General features: G+C 41.6%; 5 protein-coding genes across 5 annotated transcripts; 3 read left to right on the top strand and 2 right to left on the bottom strand.

The window, feature by feature from the left end:
• Positions 1–217: 217 nt before the first annotated feature.
• Positions 218–919, top strand: ASPZODRAFT_76808 (hypothetical protein; the record flags this gene model as incomplete). Its single annotated transcript, XM_022730128.1, has 2 exons — positions 218–489; positions 568–919. 2 exons carry the CDS (start codon positions 218–220, stop codon positions 917–919), a joined length of 624 nt encoding a protein of 207 aa, XP_022577016.1.
• A 625-nt stretch (positions 920–1,544) lies between these two features.
• Positions 1,545–2,326, top strand: ASPZODRAFT_76718 (hypothetical protein; the record flags this gene model as incomplete). The annotated part of the gene is made up of 3 exons (XM_022730118.1): positions 1,545–1,576; positions 1,638–1,883; positions 1,945–2,326. The coding sequence occupies 3 exons, from the start codon at positions 1,545–1,547 to the stop codon at positions 2,324–2,326; spliced, it is 660 nt and encodes a 219-aa protein (XP_022577015.1).
• A 666-nt stretch (positions 2,327–2,992) lies between these two features.
• On the top strand, positions 2,993–4,522 carry ASPZODRAFT_2119916 (hypothetical protein; the record flags this gene model as incomplete). Its single annotated transcript, XM_022727790.1, has 2 exons — positions 2,993–3,744; positions 3,804–4,522. Coding segments are annotated over exons 1-2 (1,002 nt in total), but the record flags the coding sequence as incomplete, so codon positions are not given.
• A 28-nt stretch (positions 4,523–4,550) lies between these two features.
• Positions 4,551–6,488, bottom strand: ASPZODRAFT_105245 (hypothetical protein). Its single transcript, XM_022720893.1, has 4 exons — positions 6,409–6,488; positions 6,061–6,356; positions 5,654–6,005; positions 4,551–5,594 (listed from the first exon to the last, which is right to left on the bottom strand). The coding sequence occupies exons 1-4, from the start codon at positions 6,467–6,469 to the stop codon at positions 4,672–4,674; spliced, it is 1,632 nt and encodes a 543-aa protein (XP_022577013.1). The 5' UTR covers positions 6,470–6,488; the 3' UTR covers positions 4,551–4,671.
• Positions 6,489–10,425: 3,937 nt separating this feature from the next.
• Positions 10,426–13,214, bottom strand: ASPZODRAFT_1313164 (hypothetical protein). Its single transcript, XM_022722729.1, has 3 exons — positions 13,176–13,214; positions 10,700–13,106; positions 10,426–10,644 (listed from the first exon to the last, which is right to left on the bottom strand). Exons 2-3 carry the CDS (start codon positions 13,043–13,045, stop codon positions 10,615–10,617), a joined length of 2,376 nt encoding a protein of 791 aa, XP_022577012.1. The 5' UTR covers positions 13,046–13,106; positions 13,176–13,214; the 3' UTR covers positions 10,426–10,614.
• Positions 13,215–17,027: the final 3,813 nt, after the last annotated feature.

Genomic DNA, 17,027 nt, shown 5'->3' with positions numbered 1-17,027 from the left:
GAGTGTTTGTCTGCTTATCCACCGGTGACTATTGGCTAGTCTTTACTAGGGGTGTCATAACACTGCTGTCATTTTATTAAAGAGGCTCCCATAACAAAGAACATCCCCCCTTCTTCATTCTCTCTTCTTTCTCTATCCTTTCTCTCTCCTTTCTCTCTACATTATTCCCGCTTCTCTCTGCTTTCTGACTACTGGCTATACTTTGAACCGCCATACAATGCAGTTCCGGTATTCTAACAAGTCTGGCCCAACCGATTTCCCTTGGGAGACAGCCATCCCCATCTCCCCGTTCTGGGATACATGGACCTATAAAGACTCCTACCCTATCCTCACTGCCATCCCAGCAGAGGAGTTTCAACAGTACAACCTGGATGAAAAGTACGGCTCGGCACCTCAGCAAGAGAAAATCGAAGTGGTTCTCAAGATCCTACTCGAGAAACTTCGCTATGAGGAGTCGAAGTCCGACCTTTACACGACCGACTTTAAGCAGTGGAGATATTTTCTGTATGCTATCGCCCATGCAAATACTGAACTTGGCCGGAAGACCGAGGCAGAGGCAATCCAAAGGCTGCTGGTCGCCAGAAGACAGGGCCCAACTGATCTTGTGCCTCTGAAAAACCTTTCTGAATTCCTGGCCCAGAATACAGACAGATATGCCGAGTCAAACGCTTTGGCTGTGCAGTGTCTGGACTGGCTAGACAATAAAGTTGGCAAGTCTTCCCCCCAATCCATCGGGAGCTGCAAGACAATTGCCGCGACAGAGTGGAAACAGGGCAATCGCGAGGAGGCAGAAAAGATGATTGCGGAGCTCTTTGAGCGTGTGGAGGGGGTGAAGACATCCAAATTTGCAGTCTATGCGGATGATGAGAAGGAAAATGCGCAGAAATGGCTGGAGGACTTGAAGAGTAGCACAGAATAATGGTATCAGTCGATATGATCGACTCTCCCTTCATTGCAAAATGCCTCTCGTAGTGCAGGAGTTGCCTCTGGATATTCTATAAACCAGGATGGATATGGAATCCCATGGAACCGCTCCCAGACTGCCTTCTTTGCCAGTTATGAGCAACATCTACATGGTCATATAATGGCCTTCCGATGCATCAGCGTGCAGACAGGTACACCAGCTGGTCAGATTTCAGTCCAGGATGGGCACCATTGGTAATCATTGTGTCCGCCAGTTGGTGGTGGCCAGCACTACAGACTGCATCCAAGACAGTAACAAATTTGGTAAGTGTTGGGAGGTTTTGGGTTTAGGGTTAGGGTTTAGGGTTTTGGCGCTGAACTGCGCTCCGACTTGAAGGAGCACTTGAAGGACATTATAATAACCATTATAGTAGCTAACCAAAGAGTATCTTCATATACATTATAGGAAATGTTTATGTTAATCCCTCGTTCAGCGAGCATCCAAGTATCAGGCTCCTAGCCCTTGATATATACTAGATGTAGGGAATATCTATATAGATTATAAGATGGATAAAATCTATGTCTAATTAAGACCACTTGGCCTACAGTGCTGCCGAGGTCAGGAGACGCCTTTGCCTGAAATGATACCATCCTGCCCCAACTGGCTTCGTGTGTAGGTCTCCATTTGATTGTCCAGGAGACTAAATTATTGATAATTCTGAAATATATTCTAGGGCTCTTATCTGTCTCACTGTGGGATCATTCCTCCCTCAGCTTCACCGCATCTGGGCCCAGAAGACTGGCACTGGCTTATCCCTACTCTATATCCTCCTGAATCTTATTAATGCCACTGAACAATTGACTCTTGCTTTCTTCTACACTATTAATGTTACCTGGGAGCTGGACTTCTTTGTTAATACTCCAAGATCAATTGGGGATTGGCTGAATCTTGCTCAGCTTGGTGTTGTTTGGGTGCTGCTGTTGCTGCTATGAGATTCCCTACGCCTACATTATTGATTTACTAAATTAAGAAACATCAAGCTTCATCTTTTCCCTGATGCATCCTGATCCCCAATTCCCCATCCCCTACCGGATACTTGTCGCAGCGCTTTACCTTGTCTTCGGCTTTATCTCGCTATTCCCCGTTATCACTGATGCCCTTGATTCTACCCTATTCCATGATCCTAATGAACAATCCCCTGGGTTCGGCGTCAATCTCTTTGCAGGTTGGAACTTCTTTATCGTCAGCCCTCTTACGACCTTGCTCAGTGTGTGCTCAATTGTCCCCCAGGCAATCCAGCTTCGCTCCCAGCTGTCATCGCCGTCGCCCGATCAGGGAATGATGAGGATCCAGGATTGCGCGTTACAGGGTGTTGTCTTTGGAGTGTTGGCGGCGTCATGGCTTTTCCGTGTGAAGATTTGAAGCGAGGAAGACTTCTTACTCCCATTCATGTCTATTTATTGGTATCTAAGAGTTGGCTGGGCGGCGGGAGGTTATGGTGTTTTTGCGATGGTCCAGGGGGGGTTAGTATTCTTGGGCTTGGCTGAGAGGAAATCTAGTGATGATAAAGTGGGTGTGGGTGAGAGCAAACCGCTGTTGAGAGAGTAGAGGGATGAGTATATAGTTAACCTACAGAGCGCATAATCATGTTTTAATATTGGCTAGGATGATCTAGGACCAGCCTGCCACTTAGATCCCTATAAACATAGATACTTCTCTGTAGGAGTTGGCATAGAAAGGCTCTTATCCTATCATCCTTGGTTTTTGATCTCATGTCTTTAAAGTTCATTTTTCCTGGTATAAGCAGAGACTTGGCTACATGCACATCACTAGATAGTAACTATAAATTTCCTACTGCTGATGCGGCAGTGAGCTGTCTGGCTCAACGCCCAGCTGGACCTCGCTGTCGTTTCCCAGCATAGTAATTAAAGTTTCCACATGAGCCTGATTCTTATGATCTTTGACGTTCAAGTGATAATCATTACCCGGGAATTCTGTATTTATCACGGCTTTGTCTATAGTATTATTTATAGCGTTTATTATGGTCTACCAGTTATCTATCTTTCCCCGTCAGATATTGGACATAACCTCCTTACTATTTATAGTATATTTTGTACTCTTTCTATCAGCTTGTTTATTTTTATTAGTGGTTAACATATTGAGTCGATGGTCTTTGGCGCGCGTATGTTCTGATGCTAAAAGTCTACCTTGAGGCCTTTTTGTCTGCGACTCTCATCTGCTGTCTCTCACAAATCTTCCTCGGTCTTCTCCCCGCAACTAGAAAATTCTTCAAGCCAAGAACCATGTTGAGCGACAGTCAGTCACACTTTGAAGAGGACAGATTTCTTGACCACGCGCCTCCCACTCTTTACGGCACCTATCTGGAAGGGGTAGATGAAGACCTCGAACCCTTGGAGGACTATCAACCTGGTGGTTTCCACCCTATCCATCTAGGTGATACCCTTGGCCCATCTGAACGATATCATGTCATTCAAAAACTAGGTCATGGTGGCCTCGGCACTGTCTGGCTCTGTCGAGATATGTCGTTGTCAAGTCCATGGCTGGGGACGTGAACCAAGGGGCTGTTCCTGATTTGATCTTGACGCGCTTTGATAAATCAGTTCCAGGCGCCGAACAAATTGCAACCCCCCTAGATTCATTCTCTATTGATGGCCCAAATGGGTCGCACCAATGTATCGTGCTCCCAATTCTTGGTCCCTGTGTCTCGCCGGGTCTATGGATAGAGCTCGGCATGGATCCCGGGCGTATATTGCGGAAAGGGGCCTACCAGGCTGCACTCGCCATGCAATTCCTGCATATGCACTGCCTCTGTCACGGAGGTATCCTTTGCCTTGGTACTCCTCTTCAAAAGTACACTTGAGATTGACAACTTTTGCAGACTTTCGGCCTTCCAATATCCTCGTCAAGCTAAATCATAACCTCAACCAATTACCCGAAGACGAGTTGCTCGCACTCTTAGGCCATTCTGAGCGGGCCTATGTGCGTACTGGGTTAGGTAAAGACCTTCCGGCATCTTCGCCGCAATATCTAACCATTCCATCCGATATCTCCCGGCTGGCCGACAAATATCTCACTGACACAATGTGTGTGATTGACTTTAGCGAGGCATACTCGATCTCAGCGCCGCCGGAGGCGTTGGGAATGCCGGAGAACTATCTACCGCCTGAGGCTTTACAAGAGGAGGAGAACTCCGTCGGCCTGTCCTGTGACATCTGGGCGCTGGCCTGTACACTCTTCGGAATTCACGAGCAAATACCGCTCTTCTACATGATTTATGACCGAGTTGAACTTCTAGCAGAGATGGTCCGTTTATTCGGCCAGCCACCGCGAGCGTGGTGGGTTGAATGGGAGGTGCGGAGGGACTTTTTTGACGACCAGGGAAAATGGCTTCGAGGGGGGGGGGGAGATGCCGCGAAAGAATGGTCTCTCGAGGTGGCGCTGGATACGCCTGTGGAAGTTGTTCAATCAGAGCCACGAAGGTCGGTGACACCTAAAGAAGAGCAGAGGCTAATGGCGGAGCTTTTATATAAGATATTTCGCTATGATCCGGAGCAGCGCCTGAGCGTGGATGACTTTCTGGCTCACGAGTGGTTTAAGATGGAATAAAGACCCTTTGTCAGGTTGTCAGGGATCAAAAATTTTCTGTATCTAGTTACTGTTATCGCATTGATTCTGCCTCTCAATACCCCCTAGAAATCTTCTACATGTACTTCGTGTCTATAAAGCTGAGTCCATCGGCCAACCACTCAACTTCTAAATGGCCAAACCTCCTCCCATAACGCTCTCTCTTGGTCATTGGCAGACTCTCGGGCCAGGAACTGCTCCTTTACTACTGCGAGCCTTTGGGCCATCTGGTCATAATCCTTAGGAGATACAGCTCCGTTCCACCCCGTGTAGACCCCCAGCGCATCCAGCACGCGAGCCTTGTATTCAACGTCCCGTTCCCACTTGGCATACTCTGACTGTTGTTTTGCCATGTCCTGCTTGGAATAATGCAACGGGCATGGGATGTTGTCTTCTCCAACTATTTGTTTCCAAACGTCGGCTTTGGTGACCTCTGTAAGAAGGCGTTGTACGTATGCTTCTCCATCGTCGTAAATGGACCCGGTAATCCCCAGGATCTGACCTGGTAATGTATCCCGGTGCCGGAAGGTGTGCAGCAGATTCGGCACAGCTCTCTGCACTTCTATTTCATATGACAGCCACAGTGACTGGCAGAGGAATAGCTCCTTGGCCGCCTTTTTTGCTTCTGGGTCAAGCGTGTCCAGGTTGTCAGGAAGCGTAGGGGAAACGAAGCCCTCCGGCTTTGGGCCTTCATAGTCGATCAGCGATGGGTGATGTGTGGCGAGGAACATCGGGTAGATAGGCACCCCCTGCCAGTCTATGATGCTGGTGATCCGGCAGTCCACATTGTCTATGAAGATATTCTCCGTGTGCAGATCGTTATGCCAAATCATACCAGCAGAGAGCGCCTCGCCACGCGGGATCAGATACGGCGATACCTTGATCAAGTCCTGCAGCACGGATAGTTTCGCTTCCTTGCTTGGATGGTAGCCACCAGGTCCACTGAATATCCCTTGCTGGCGATCTCGCGGAAAAGTTGGGAACGTTTCCAGACATTTTGTTTCTCGCTGAACCAGGGCTTTTATAACGCTGTCTGCAGAGGGCCCTTAGAGGAACGTTAGAAGCAGTATTCACAGTAAACTTATAAGAGGAATGATAACACACAAGGCCCCCGCGGAACATCAACCTCTCCTCTTCTATCATCAAACCATGCCCGTCCAACCGTGGGTCCAATGGCAAACTCATCGTCAACAGGTATGCTCTCTGATGGAGCCACGTCCCGCCTTTTGTACAGGGATCCATAGCATGGGAATCGTGATTGAGCGAGAGTGCAAGTGATACCGGCGAGTTGTTTCACAATGGACAGCTTGTCTCGCGCCTTGAGCTGGTCCCATCGTCGGCCCAGTTCCACTCCGGGGGCTTTCTCCATCACAATATATTCTGCTCCAAGCTTGCTCTCGCTGGGCCGGGAGCAATATCCCAGTACTTTGGGGACAGGGATACCGAGTTTTCGGACCTATAAGACAGTTCAGAATCTGTGTAGTAGAAAAAAGGCAGAAGGAAACAATCACATATTCCATGCTGGCTACTTCAGAGGCTGTAGTGTAATGACCAGGCCCTGCATTTGGATTCGGGATCTTGACAACTAGCTGTTTCCCGTCTTGCATTTTTGCCAGAAAAGTCTTGTTGAAATTTCCTTCTGGCAGCTTTGATACCTGCACGCAGACGGCATCATCTCCTGCAGCTTTCTCGGCAATCTCGACCAGGGCGTCCAGATTGAACCGGACATATCTGCGTTGTAGCTGAGCCGGCTCATCCCACAGCCATCTCTGAGCGGAATATGTAAAGAGCTCCTCAGCGTCACAATCTAGCATTCAGTTAGCCAGAAGCCTCTTACGGCGGAAGAGGTGAAATCCTACTAGAAAACACGGTTTTAGATGCCCTTTCTCTCATAGTGCTAAATGGTTGAGCTATCATCATGGATAGATAGGAATTAGAATAAATAGAGAGTATTCTGCGGGCTTTGGTAGCCCTAAGAGGCATTTTAGAATGATAAGGTTAAGTGAAAGAGAAGTTTAGATTTCTTGGGGAACAACCAGCCACCTAGTATCTCTAAATCTCATGACATCCCTAATTATTTTTAAATTATTTCCTAACTTAATATCTTCTTTTAATATTATTTATAATATTCCTCTTAATTCTTTAAATTAAGATAGCTGATGAAATATATAGTTAATAGAATTATTCATTAACATAATATAATTTATATCAATAATTAATTACTTTCTTAGCATAGTAATTTTAAATATAAAAATAGATGTGAGAGTATCCAAAACCTATGAGTCGCAGTAGGCAGGTGAATTTCATATTTAATTTAGAGCTTCAAACAGCTGGAATCTGAATAGATCCAATGATAAATGATATACCTAGAAACTGAGTCCACTGTTACTCCATCGGCTTCCGCTCAAAAAGCTTGAGAAGATGTTCATTGCCACAAGCGGCGGCAACATCCAAAGAAGTCCGCTGCTGAACATCCTCAAGCATAGGATCCAAGCCCATATCCATCAAAAACCGAAATGCCGCCACAAACCTTCGAATCCGTGCCTCTGAATCCTCAGTGCTGATGTATCGTCTATCCGAAATCTTTCTAGCAGCCAGCACATGAAGCAGTGAGGATCCAACATGATTACGGGCAAAGAAATCAGCACCGGCCTCCTTGAAGAATAACAAACCAGGATTTTCACCAAGTTTCTCATCGTCTGGCATGCCCCAGAAGAAACTTTCAGCTCCCAGGGAGCCCAATTCAACAAATTTGAAAAGCGGGGTATTGCCCTTTTTGTTGCGCGCATTGATGTCAACGCCAGCATCTTGAAATCGTTTGAAGTGCCCTTTGTAAGTGAGAGGCCTTCGACCTAGGATGTGGAGAGCTGTATCACCGTTTGAGTCGGGCTGGAGAGGATCGGCGCCGTGTTCCAGCAGTAGATCAATGTATTCCAAGTGTATTGATGATCCTCTAAGCACATAGTGGAGTGGACTGTCACCAGCGTTATCAGTGACGCACACAAGAGAGGGCTTCCTAGCGAGGAGAGCCTTGATATTAGTGATAAAGTCTTTATTGGGGCTCTGCCTGATAAGATTGTGAAGAATCGTTTTGCCATCTGTATCCTGCGCTGTGATGTCTGCGCCGCGGTCAAGAAGCTCTTGAAATGGCGTCTTGGTGACACCGTTGGCACATTCGATATTCTCAGTGAGTCTCCTGCTATTCTGCGAGGCAGCAAAAAGCAATGTCTGGCCTCTGGCGTCCCGTCTTTCAAGCTCGAGGAATGGAAGTTGGAATAATGGCTGGACCACATCTCCAGTGCTCAGGATCTCGTGTATAATGGTGTATTGTTTAGGCTCCCAGCATGGACCTGAAGAGTCGTCGTCTGCAAAAGATGTGCTCCTGACTCGATGGAGCTTGATATAGGTGGCGTAAGGGTCCGCACCATGCTGCAGAACTGTTGTCATCATACGCGTCTTTGAAACAGCGAGTTTGGGGTCTCTATCGCGGGTATGCTCAACCTTGAACATCACTGTATACAACAAAGGATACATCTCAGAATCTTCAATCCTGGTGCCAAGTGGTCCCGCCCTTTCTGGCTTGTCAGCCTTGGGTCGTCTCATATTGGCATAGTCTCCTTGGGAGAGAAATAATTCCAGGATTTCAACCTGTTGCAGCTCAATCGCGGAGAATATGGCCGCGGGCGAAACTTTAGCCCCATGGGATAGAAGCAACTCGATCAGCTCGAGATCAGTGCCGGCCTTTGATAAGCATGTCTCTCCTTTGCTATTCACAGCGTTGACGTCCGCGCCGCTCTTCAGAAGGATTCGCACGGCTTCCTTGTAGAAAACACCCTTGAACTTTTGAAAGTCCAATGCAATGTGTAAGGGTGTCTCTCCATGTTCGTTGCGCAGTTCTAGATCCGCACCCTGTCGTATCAAGTATGGCAAAGCCTGGTGAACATTCCACCATGTCTTCCCCCCTGCAAGTTCATGGAGGACACCACTAGCCGGCGTAAACTCGTTTTTAGTATCTCTGCATTTGGCGTTTATATTCACGCCCATCTTTTCCACCAGGAGTCGCACCACAGCCATGTTAGGCAGATGACGTCTGCATGCCGTGATGAGAAGTGGCGTGGCAATGTTTCGATGGCAGTGATTTGCATCCTCTGCCTGGTTGCACCATTCATGGTCATCGAATTTCAATGCGGCATCACTAGGACAAACACGATCCAGGAGGTCTGACAGCCCGAAGCTCACCAGTCTGTGCGGGAGAGAGATATACCTCCAGTTAAGCTCGGAAATATCGATCTCTGGCATTCTCTGTTCCAGGAGATCATATTGGCGAAGACCGAGCAGCTTCAGCGTATGGGAAACTCGAAAGTCACTGCGTGATCTTACTACCATTTCTCTTGTTTTGTCCTTCCTTTCTTTCTCCCTTAATGATGACCGTTCTTCCTCTAGACGGACCTTGCAGGCAATTACTTCTTCATTGTCTGAATCTCCGAAATTCATGTTGGGGAAGCGAGACTGCAGACGTAAGAGGCACTCGGCAGTATAGTCGCGTTGATTCGATACAGCAGTGTGTAATGCAGCTCGAAGGGAGAGTTCATCAATATTGGCGCCGTGAAGATCCAGGGAAATCAAAATTTCATCTAGACGGGTTGAGCCTGACTCTTCCTCCAAACCATGAGAGCGCCAATCGAGCTTTTCATGGCCATCAATTAGTAGCGGAGTGTTACTGATCAAAACACTGGCTGTTTTGAGGGCTTTAGTAGTGTCATTCTTGCCGATTCTTTTCCATCGTGCTTGTTCAACTTCAAATTCGACACATGACTGGAAGAAAGGCGTATATCCATCTTTGTCTGGCAAATTAGGATCTGCCCCGGCATCTAACAGCAAATTAACTGTTTCGGGACGACCGGAGGAGCAAGCATAGTGAAGCGCTGCGTTTCCTTCAGCGTTTTTCTGGTTTAGAAAGGCTTTCAGTTTGACATCTTCCAGGCCAGCGAGGTGTGAGATAATGAGGCCGATGATCCCGGGTTGTCGGGCTCGAGCTGCAATATGAAGCACCGTCATGCCTTGGTTTGTGACGCTGAACACATTTGCGCCAGCATTGAGCAGTTTGAAAACATGGATTTCCGATACAGCAGCCGCAATATGCAACGGCTGAATGCCATCGACATCCTGAGGACTCGGATTCTTGCACACTTGAAGGACGTAGTCAAAGGCACTCTCTAGAGCAGGTTTCCAACTGCTGGCTTCTGGTTTTCGCGCGCACATCTTGTGCAATACCGTCTTTCCGTGATTGTTGGGTTGCTCGATATCAACCCCTAGCTTCTTCAGATGCCTATATATCTTCACCTTGTCGGGTGACTTTTTCTTCGAAGCAGCCTCAAGGAAGAGCGTGTTTCCTTTGTTGTCCACAACGGAAGGATCGAAATCCATAATGCCTATCAGATATTTCAAACGACTGGTATTCCTGACGACGTGGTGCAGGATAGTTCGGCCCTTGTTGTCCCGCGTATCGAGTCTAGCACCTAGCTCAATGAGTGTCTTGAAAAGTTCAGGTCTATCATCAATGTCCTTGAACGGCGCAGACATGACGCTTTTGAAGAGAGCTGTCTGGCCCTGGGCATCCCGGAGCTCAATGTTTGCCCCTGCATTGACCAGCTTGGACACCATTTCAATCTGAGGGTCGTGAATCATCAAATGCAACGGTGTCTCGCCCTTTTGATTTTGCAGATTGGGATCAGCACCTGCTGATAGTAAAGCATCGATGACAGCACCTTTGGAAGAGGTGCTGAAGCGACTAACCACCACATGGAGAGAACCATTGCCATTCAATCCAGTGGCGTTGACATTTGGTTTGTACTTGAGGAACTCCAGGACAGACTCGATATGCAAGCCATTGATCCGACAGTGCAAAGGCCCTGCTGTGAGCTTCCTGATATCAATAAGCCCTGAGTCCAATACCAGAGGCAGCAACTCTTTGTCTGTAGATCCATCAGTATGGAGGATTGTATTGCCACGGTCGTCTTCAGCAGTAGGATCTGCTCCGGCATCTAATAGCAGTTTTGCAATCTCTATATTGGTTTCACAGGCATAATGCAAGGCTGTTTTGCCTTCGGGAGACTTCAAGTGAACATCCGCACCAGCCTCGAGAAGGACGGGAACACACTCCACGGTAGGGTTGCGCTCATGTAGCCTTTTGTTGATTCCGCACAGTGCCTGTAATGCAGTGTAGCCTCTCGGACCGTCTGGGTGCGTTGAGGGGTGACGTCGATTCATAAGGAAATTTCCACTAAACTCATCCACTGGATAAGAGTTGAAGGTATTGGGATCTGCACCTGCTCGGAGAAGAACCTTGATTGTCTTCAACGATCCTTCATTGCAGGCTTTGAACAGTGGAGTCTCTCCCATGTACTTGGAGTTCGCGTCTACGCCTGGATATCGGACAATCAAGTCCACACAGGCTGCGTGCCCCGACCCTGCCGACCAAGAAAGGGCACGGATGAGGGTTTCGGGATCTGTAAGATATGGAAGAAACTCCGCCACGGCTTCAGCATGCCCGTGTTGACAGGCATACATCAGCGGTGTATGACCAACTGAACGCGGCGCATTGCCACAGAATCTGCCCGGTTTTTCTCTTGTCTTTGGAGTGAGCGGGTCGACCCCAGCAGCCAGCAGGACCTTGACGACACCAGCTCGGTTCTTGGTGGCAGCGATATGGAGCGGTTTGTATCCTTCGTGCGCCTCTCCGTCTGGATCCGCCCCGTTGTCAATGAGAAGCTGTGCGACGTCTGCATGGCCGGCTGAAGCAGCCCAGTAGAGTGGAGGATCACCAGCAAAGCTCTTCGCATTTGGGTCTGCACCGCCCCCTGCAAGCAAGCGTGCAGTGTATTGCGCCAGCCCCGTCCGAGCAGCAACATGGAGTGGAGTGAGCCCTTGGATCAAATGCTCGGGCCAGTCGAGATCCAGCCAGGCAGTGAATCTCTGGTTATCTGCCATGAAGGTATCCAGAGCCATGTAGAACGATGACATATCTGCACCAGCAAGTACTGCACGACGTGTGTGGATGTACCAGTTCTCCGCTGCGTATTCCAGGAATGGGAATTGCAGCCTGATTGCACTCTGCTGAGCCTTTTTGGGTCGATAGAACTCGTCCTGCTTACTGCGTTGCTTGATATCCAAGTTGTCCAGACATCCAGATTGTAGATAGCCCAAGCATACCATGGCAAGGCGTTGGTTAGTCGGGCCAGTCTCAAGGATCGGGTAGCTTGCACCATCCGAGACACGAGTGAATCCTTTGAGAAACTCGGTAAAGGAGTGGTGAACAACAGAGACGGTCTCGTCGTGCAGGACCTCCAGTAGCGGGCCACAAGCAGCCCGGATGAGGTCTTTGGTCTCTTTCAGGCTGCGTTCTCCCACCAAAGCATGGGTTGTCTGGACCATCTCCGCAATCTCTAAAAGACGCAATGGCCGGGTGGCATGAGTGACAAACTGCAAGACGAGAAGCTGCAATTCGTCTGGAACATGCGAGCGCTTTGCATGTTCGCGCAAGAGGTTGTTATACATCACGTTCAGGTCCGCTGGCAGTTTTTCAAGGACCTCCTGAGCGTTGGCTTCCGGCTCGACAAACGCGTCCATTGAAAGCTTTGCATGTAAGAAGAGACCATTGGCTCGACCAGGCACGGCTTCGGTGATAAGATCCCAGTATTCGTGGGGGACGGAGGAGTTTCGCAGTCTGTATTGCACATAGGCAGCAATATCAATATCGACGAGGCGTTCCTCCAAGCGAAGATGTGGTATACGGAACTGCCGTAAGGGAGACTCTACAGCGATCACTGGGCGTGAGGTAATGAGGACTTTGACATTGGCAGGGCGCCATTGGCCCAGCTCGGCCAAATCGTGGAGAAAGTCATCGTTGCCCTGATCCATCTCGTCCAAGGCATCGGTGACGCAGTAGGCCTTGGGGAAGGCAGCCAGAGCAAGCTTGAGATCTTTCCAGAGATCGCTTGGAGATAGACTATCCACCGAGCGACTCTTCTTCAGGTAGTCATCTTTCAGCCGGACTTGCAAGGGTGGGCTGTAGGGAAGCATTTGGCACAGCCAATCTCGCAACGCAGCTACCGGCTGGTGGTTTGCATCAATGATCTGGCGGAAAAAGAAGGAAAGGACTGGGACCTCTTCCTTGCGGAGCTGGTCGATGATCGAGGCTGCCATGACAGATTTTCCGGATCCGGGGATGCCTTTGATCCAAAGGAGGCCATTCGCATCGCCTTGATGCCATTTTTGATAGGTAGTTGTGGACAGAAGCCACTGCCCGGTGCCTGCAAGATATGATGCCCGATGTCTTGAGAATTCAGATCTCTCTAGATCATACGGTGTGGGCTGCAGCCAATCTCGGATCTTCTTGAGCTCCTCTGCTGGAAGAGGAAGAATGTTTTGTTCGTTGAAGTCACAAATATCGCGGGAATCCACCACAACCACGTCTTCTGTGTCTGAAAGCGACATGATGGATATGGTGAGGAATGACAATTCCTTCCCCGGGGCTGGAGGCGGGGTTACTATAAGACTTGGCAAATTAGGCTGACGCCCAGGAATAGCCGTAATATCAATAAAACATGACTAATCAGGGTCCTACTAGCATATAGATTACTATAGAATCATGGGTAAAGTCGTGTGTCTATTGTGAACAGGTGCAGTTACTAATAAGGGTCAGCTTTAGATATCTCGGCTGGTCTACTAAGATAAGCTGACTAGGTGTTTTTCAAAAGGCTATATGGGTTAGTATTGGCAAAAAGGCCTGAATACATACTATTATAAGACATGACTAAGGTTTATTCTATAAAGGTCACTAGTTATAGATGAGTACACAGGTCAGGTGCCCCGTGAAATTAGTGCGGCGCCCCTCTAACCTATTTGAGAATGGCTTGGCGACGGGGTGGGGCACCTCAACTATTTAAATATAGTTATATTTTAGTTAAATTTTAATTTCCTTTATAATCTTTAAAGGTTATAAAGATATAATAAAAATAATATCTTTAATTACTTCTTAACTACTTATTAAGTACTTTATCTTTTTAAGATAGAAAACTAAAGCTTATCTAATATTTTTAAAAATTTAAACTATTATAATAGTTCTAAAAAGGATATATATAAGGTAAGATAATTAATTACTTTAAAACTACTTAATAAATACTTATTAACTACTTTACCTTTATTTATATTTAGGAGCTAGAACTAATAGCTTAAGTTATATTAACTAATATAAGATTAAATCTTTTTAAGATATTATTTCCTAAATATACTTAAGACCTTCCTAAGTATTCTAAAAGTGATATATTAGGATATATATATATAGTGTCTATTAAGAGTAAATTATAAGAGAAGGTAGAATAATTAATATAAGAAATAAATACTTCTTAACTACTTATTAAGTAGTTTCTAATTATTTATTAATTATTTTAGATTTAATATTATTAATTTAATAAATATAGTATAAAAAGGATATAATATTCCTTTTTAAACTATACTATAAAATAATAATATTAGACTTATACTAGTATCTTAGTTTATAAATACTTAAAGCTAAGTCTTTATATATTATATTATACTTAGCTTATAAAGGATACTTAGTCTAAAATTTAATATATATAATAAAATATTAATTTATTAAAGAATAATAAGAGAAAATAAAATATCTATAAGTAAGTAGCTTTTAAGTATTTCTTAAGTACTTAAGGAGTACTTATTATTATAATTTATTAATATATTTTTATTTATATTATTTAAAGAAAGCCTTCTTTCTAAAATATTAATCTTATTATAAGTTATTATCTATATATATATTAGTATTTAAAAGGCACTTTTTCCCTATAAGTAAATACTTAACTACTTATTAAGTACTTAAGGAGTACTTAATAACTATTTTAAGATTTATATTAATATATCTTTAGGATATAAATAAGGAATATTAGCTATATATTAATTATATTAATATAACACCTTCCTTTTTAAAAAAATATTATTATAGTACTATTAAAGATTATAATAATATAAATCTTAACTTTCTTAAAGAGCTTTTTAATAATTAGATTATATCTTTAGATAAGAAGTATAGTATTATTAAGCTATAAATAATAAGATAAAAATATTATAGTAAGTAGTTTTTAACTACTTAAAAGGTACTTCCTAATTAATTATTAATTATTTTTAAATAGTGATTATCTCTAAGGATTAAAAAAGCTAATATATTTAAAGTATAATATTATATTTATTATATTAGTACTAATTAATATTTCTAAAGTACCTTATATTTTTTTTACTTCTTATAGAATTTATTAGTATTCTTTATTACTACTATATAAACCGCCAGAATTAATAATAAGAGGAATTATATAGATTATTAAAAAAATAAATAATCTAAGTATAACTCTAGATATATTTTAAATATAAAGTAGTTAATAAGTACTTTCTAAGTACTTATTAATTACTTATTAACTATTTCTTTTTATTATTAATAATAAAAATAGCCTAGTTTCTTTATAGCCTTAAGCTTAAATTATTTTATTATTAATATAATTTATATATACTAGCTTAAATTTATAATTTATTTTTAAATCTTAATTATATTAATATAGTGATTTAAAAGTAAAGGCTTTTAATATATCTTATAGGATAATATTATAATAGTATTATATATCTTTATAATACTAATCCTTTTATTAAGGTAAGTAATTAAAAACTACTTAATAAGTACTTTAGAACTACTTATTAATTATTCTTTAAGAGTATATTTAAGAGAAATATTCTAAGAATAGTAAAATAATAATTATTTATATATTTAAAGAATAGATTAAGCTTCTTATCTTATTATATTCTTTTAATATTAATATATTATATAAATATCTTTAAGAAAGAGAGATAAATAAGGTAGTCTTTATTATTTATTTTTATACTTATACTAAAAGTAAGTAATTCTTAAGTACTTATAAACTATCTATTAAATATTTATATCTTTTAGTTATTACTCTTCTTTAAGTCTTTACTAATTAAGAAATTATAGAGGGCTATTATAAGCTTTTTAAAAAAGTATTTACTCTTTTAAATAAGGTTACTAAATACCTTATTAAGTTTAATTCTATTTATAGTAGTAATATTTAAGTAATTATAATTAATATAGATAATAAATAATATATTAGTTAATAACTACTTATTAAGTACTTCTTAATTACTTATTAACTATTTATCTTTTAGATTTAGGTTAATATCTATATAAAATTAATCCTTAATATTACTTTATTCTTTAATAATTAAAAGATATTATTATTTTTTACTAAGTTTACTTTTTTTATACTATTATAAAAACTATAGGTAATTAAAATTAAGAAACTAGTATTTAGAGTAGAATAATAGCTTTAATTAATTATAAATCCTTATAAGATTATAATTAGTTATATAGTCTTTTAATATATAAGTACTTTATAAGTACTTCTTAACTACTTATTAACTACTTAAGAGTATAAGAATATTAATATATATAATTAAGTTATTTATAAGAAAAATAAGGTTATTAAAGCTAGTCTTAATAAATTATATTTTAATATTTTATCTATAATATTTAATTTTATTTATAAGGATACTAATTTAGCTAAATAATCTTATTATAAGATTAATATATCTAGTAAATACTTAAGTTTAATAGATGCTATACTAAAGTAAGTATTAATAGTCTTAATAAGTACTTAATAAGTACTTATTAAGTACTTATTAAATATTTATTAAATACCTTTAACTTTTTTTTATTCTTATTAACTTTTTATTTAGTGCAGTAAAGATAGATAAATAAGATATCTTATAATATATTAATTATATAGATTTTAATATTTATTATTCTTATTATATAAGTAATATAAAAATAAATTATTTATATTATCTTAGCTAAGAAGGTATTTTATATATATATATATATATTATATATTATTCCTTAACTACTTTTTAACTACTTATTAACTATTTATTTTATAGCTTCTTAAAAATATTACTATTTCTCTTCTTCTTATTTATTAAAGTCTAGATTATAGAATAATAGAACCTCTAATAAGTATATAATTACTTATTTAATACTTCTTAAGTACTTACTAACTACTTTAAATTATCTAAAGCTACTTATCTTATCTTATTATTTATATAATAATATAAGGTACTAGAGTTAAAGAAACTAGAGATTTAATTAAAAAAGAAGAAAGAAGAGGTTTAAGTAAAGTAATTAAAAAATAAAAAAAAAAGCTAAAATTAATAAAGAGAAGAGCTAAAATATAAGATAATATATAACTATAAATATTTTTTAACTATTTATTAATTACTTAGGCATACTTAATAAAGATTATAAAAATTTATTAACTATTATATAAGGTATTATATTATTAAATTATAAAAATCTTAAAAGAGAAGTAGAGTAATTAATAAGTACTTAATAATTACTTAAAGCTTT

This window comes from Penicilliopsis zonata (genome assembly GCF_001890105.1).
Source record: "Penicilliopsis zonata CBS 506.65 unplaced genomic scaffold ASPZOscaffold_28, whole genome shotgun sequence".
Classification (NCBI taxonomy): Eukaryota; Fungi; Ascomycota; class Eurotiomycetes; order Eurotiales; family Aspergillaceae; genus Penicilliopsis; species Penicilliopsis zonata.
The sequence above is the reverse complement of the archived record's forward strand: the minus strand, read 5'-3'. Positions and strand labels throughout refer to the sequence as shown.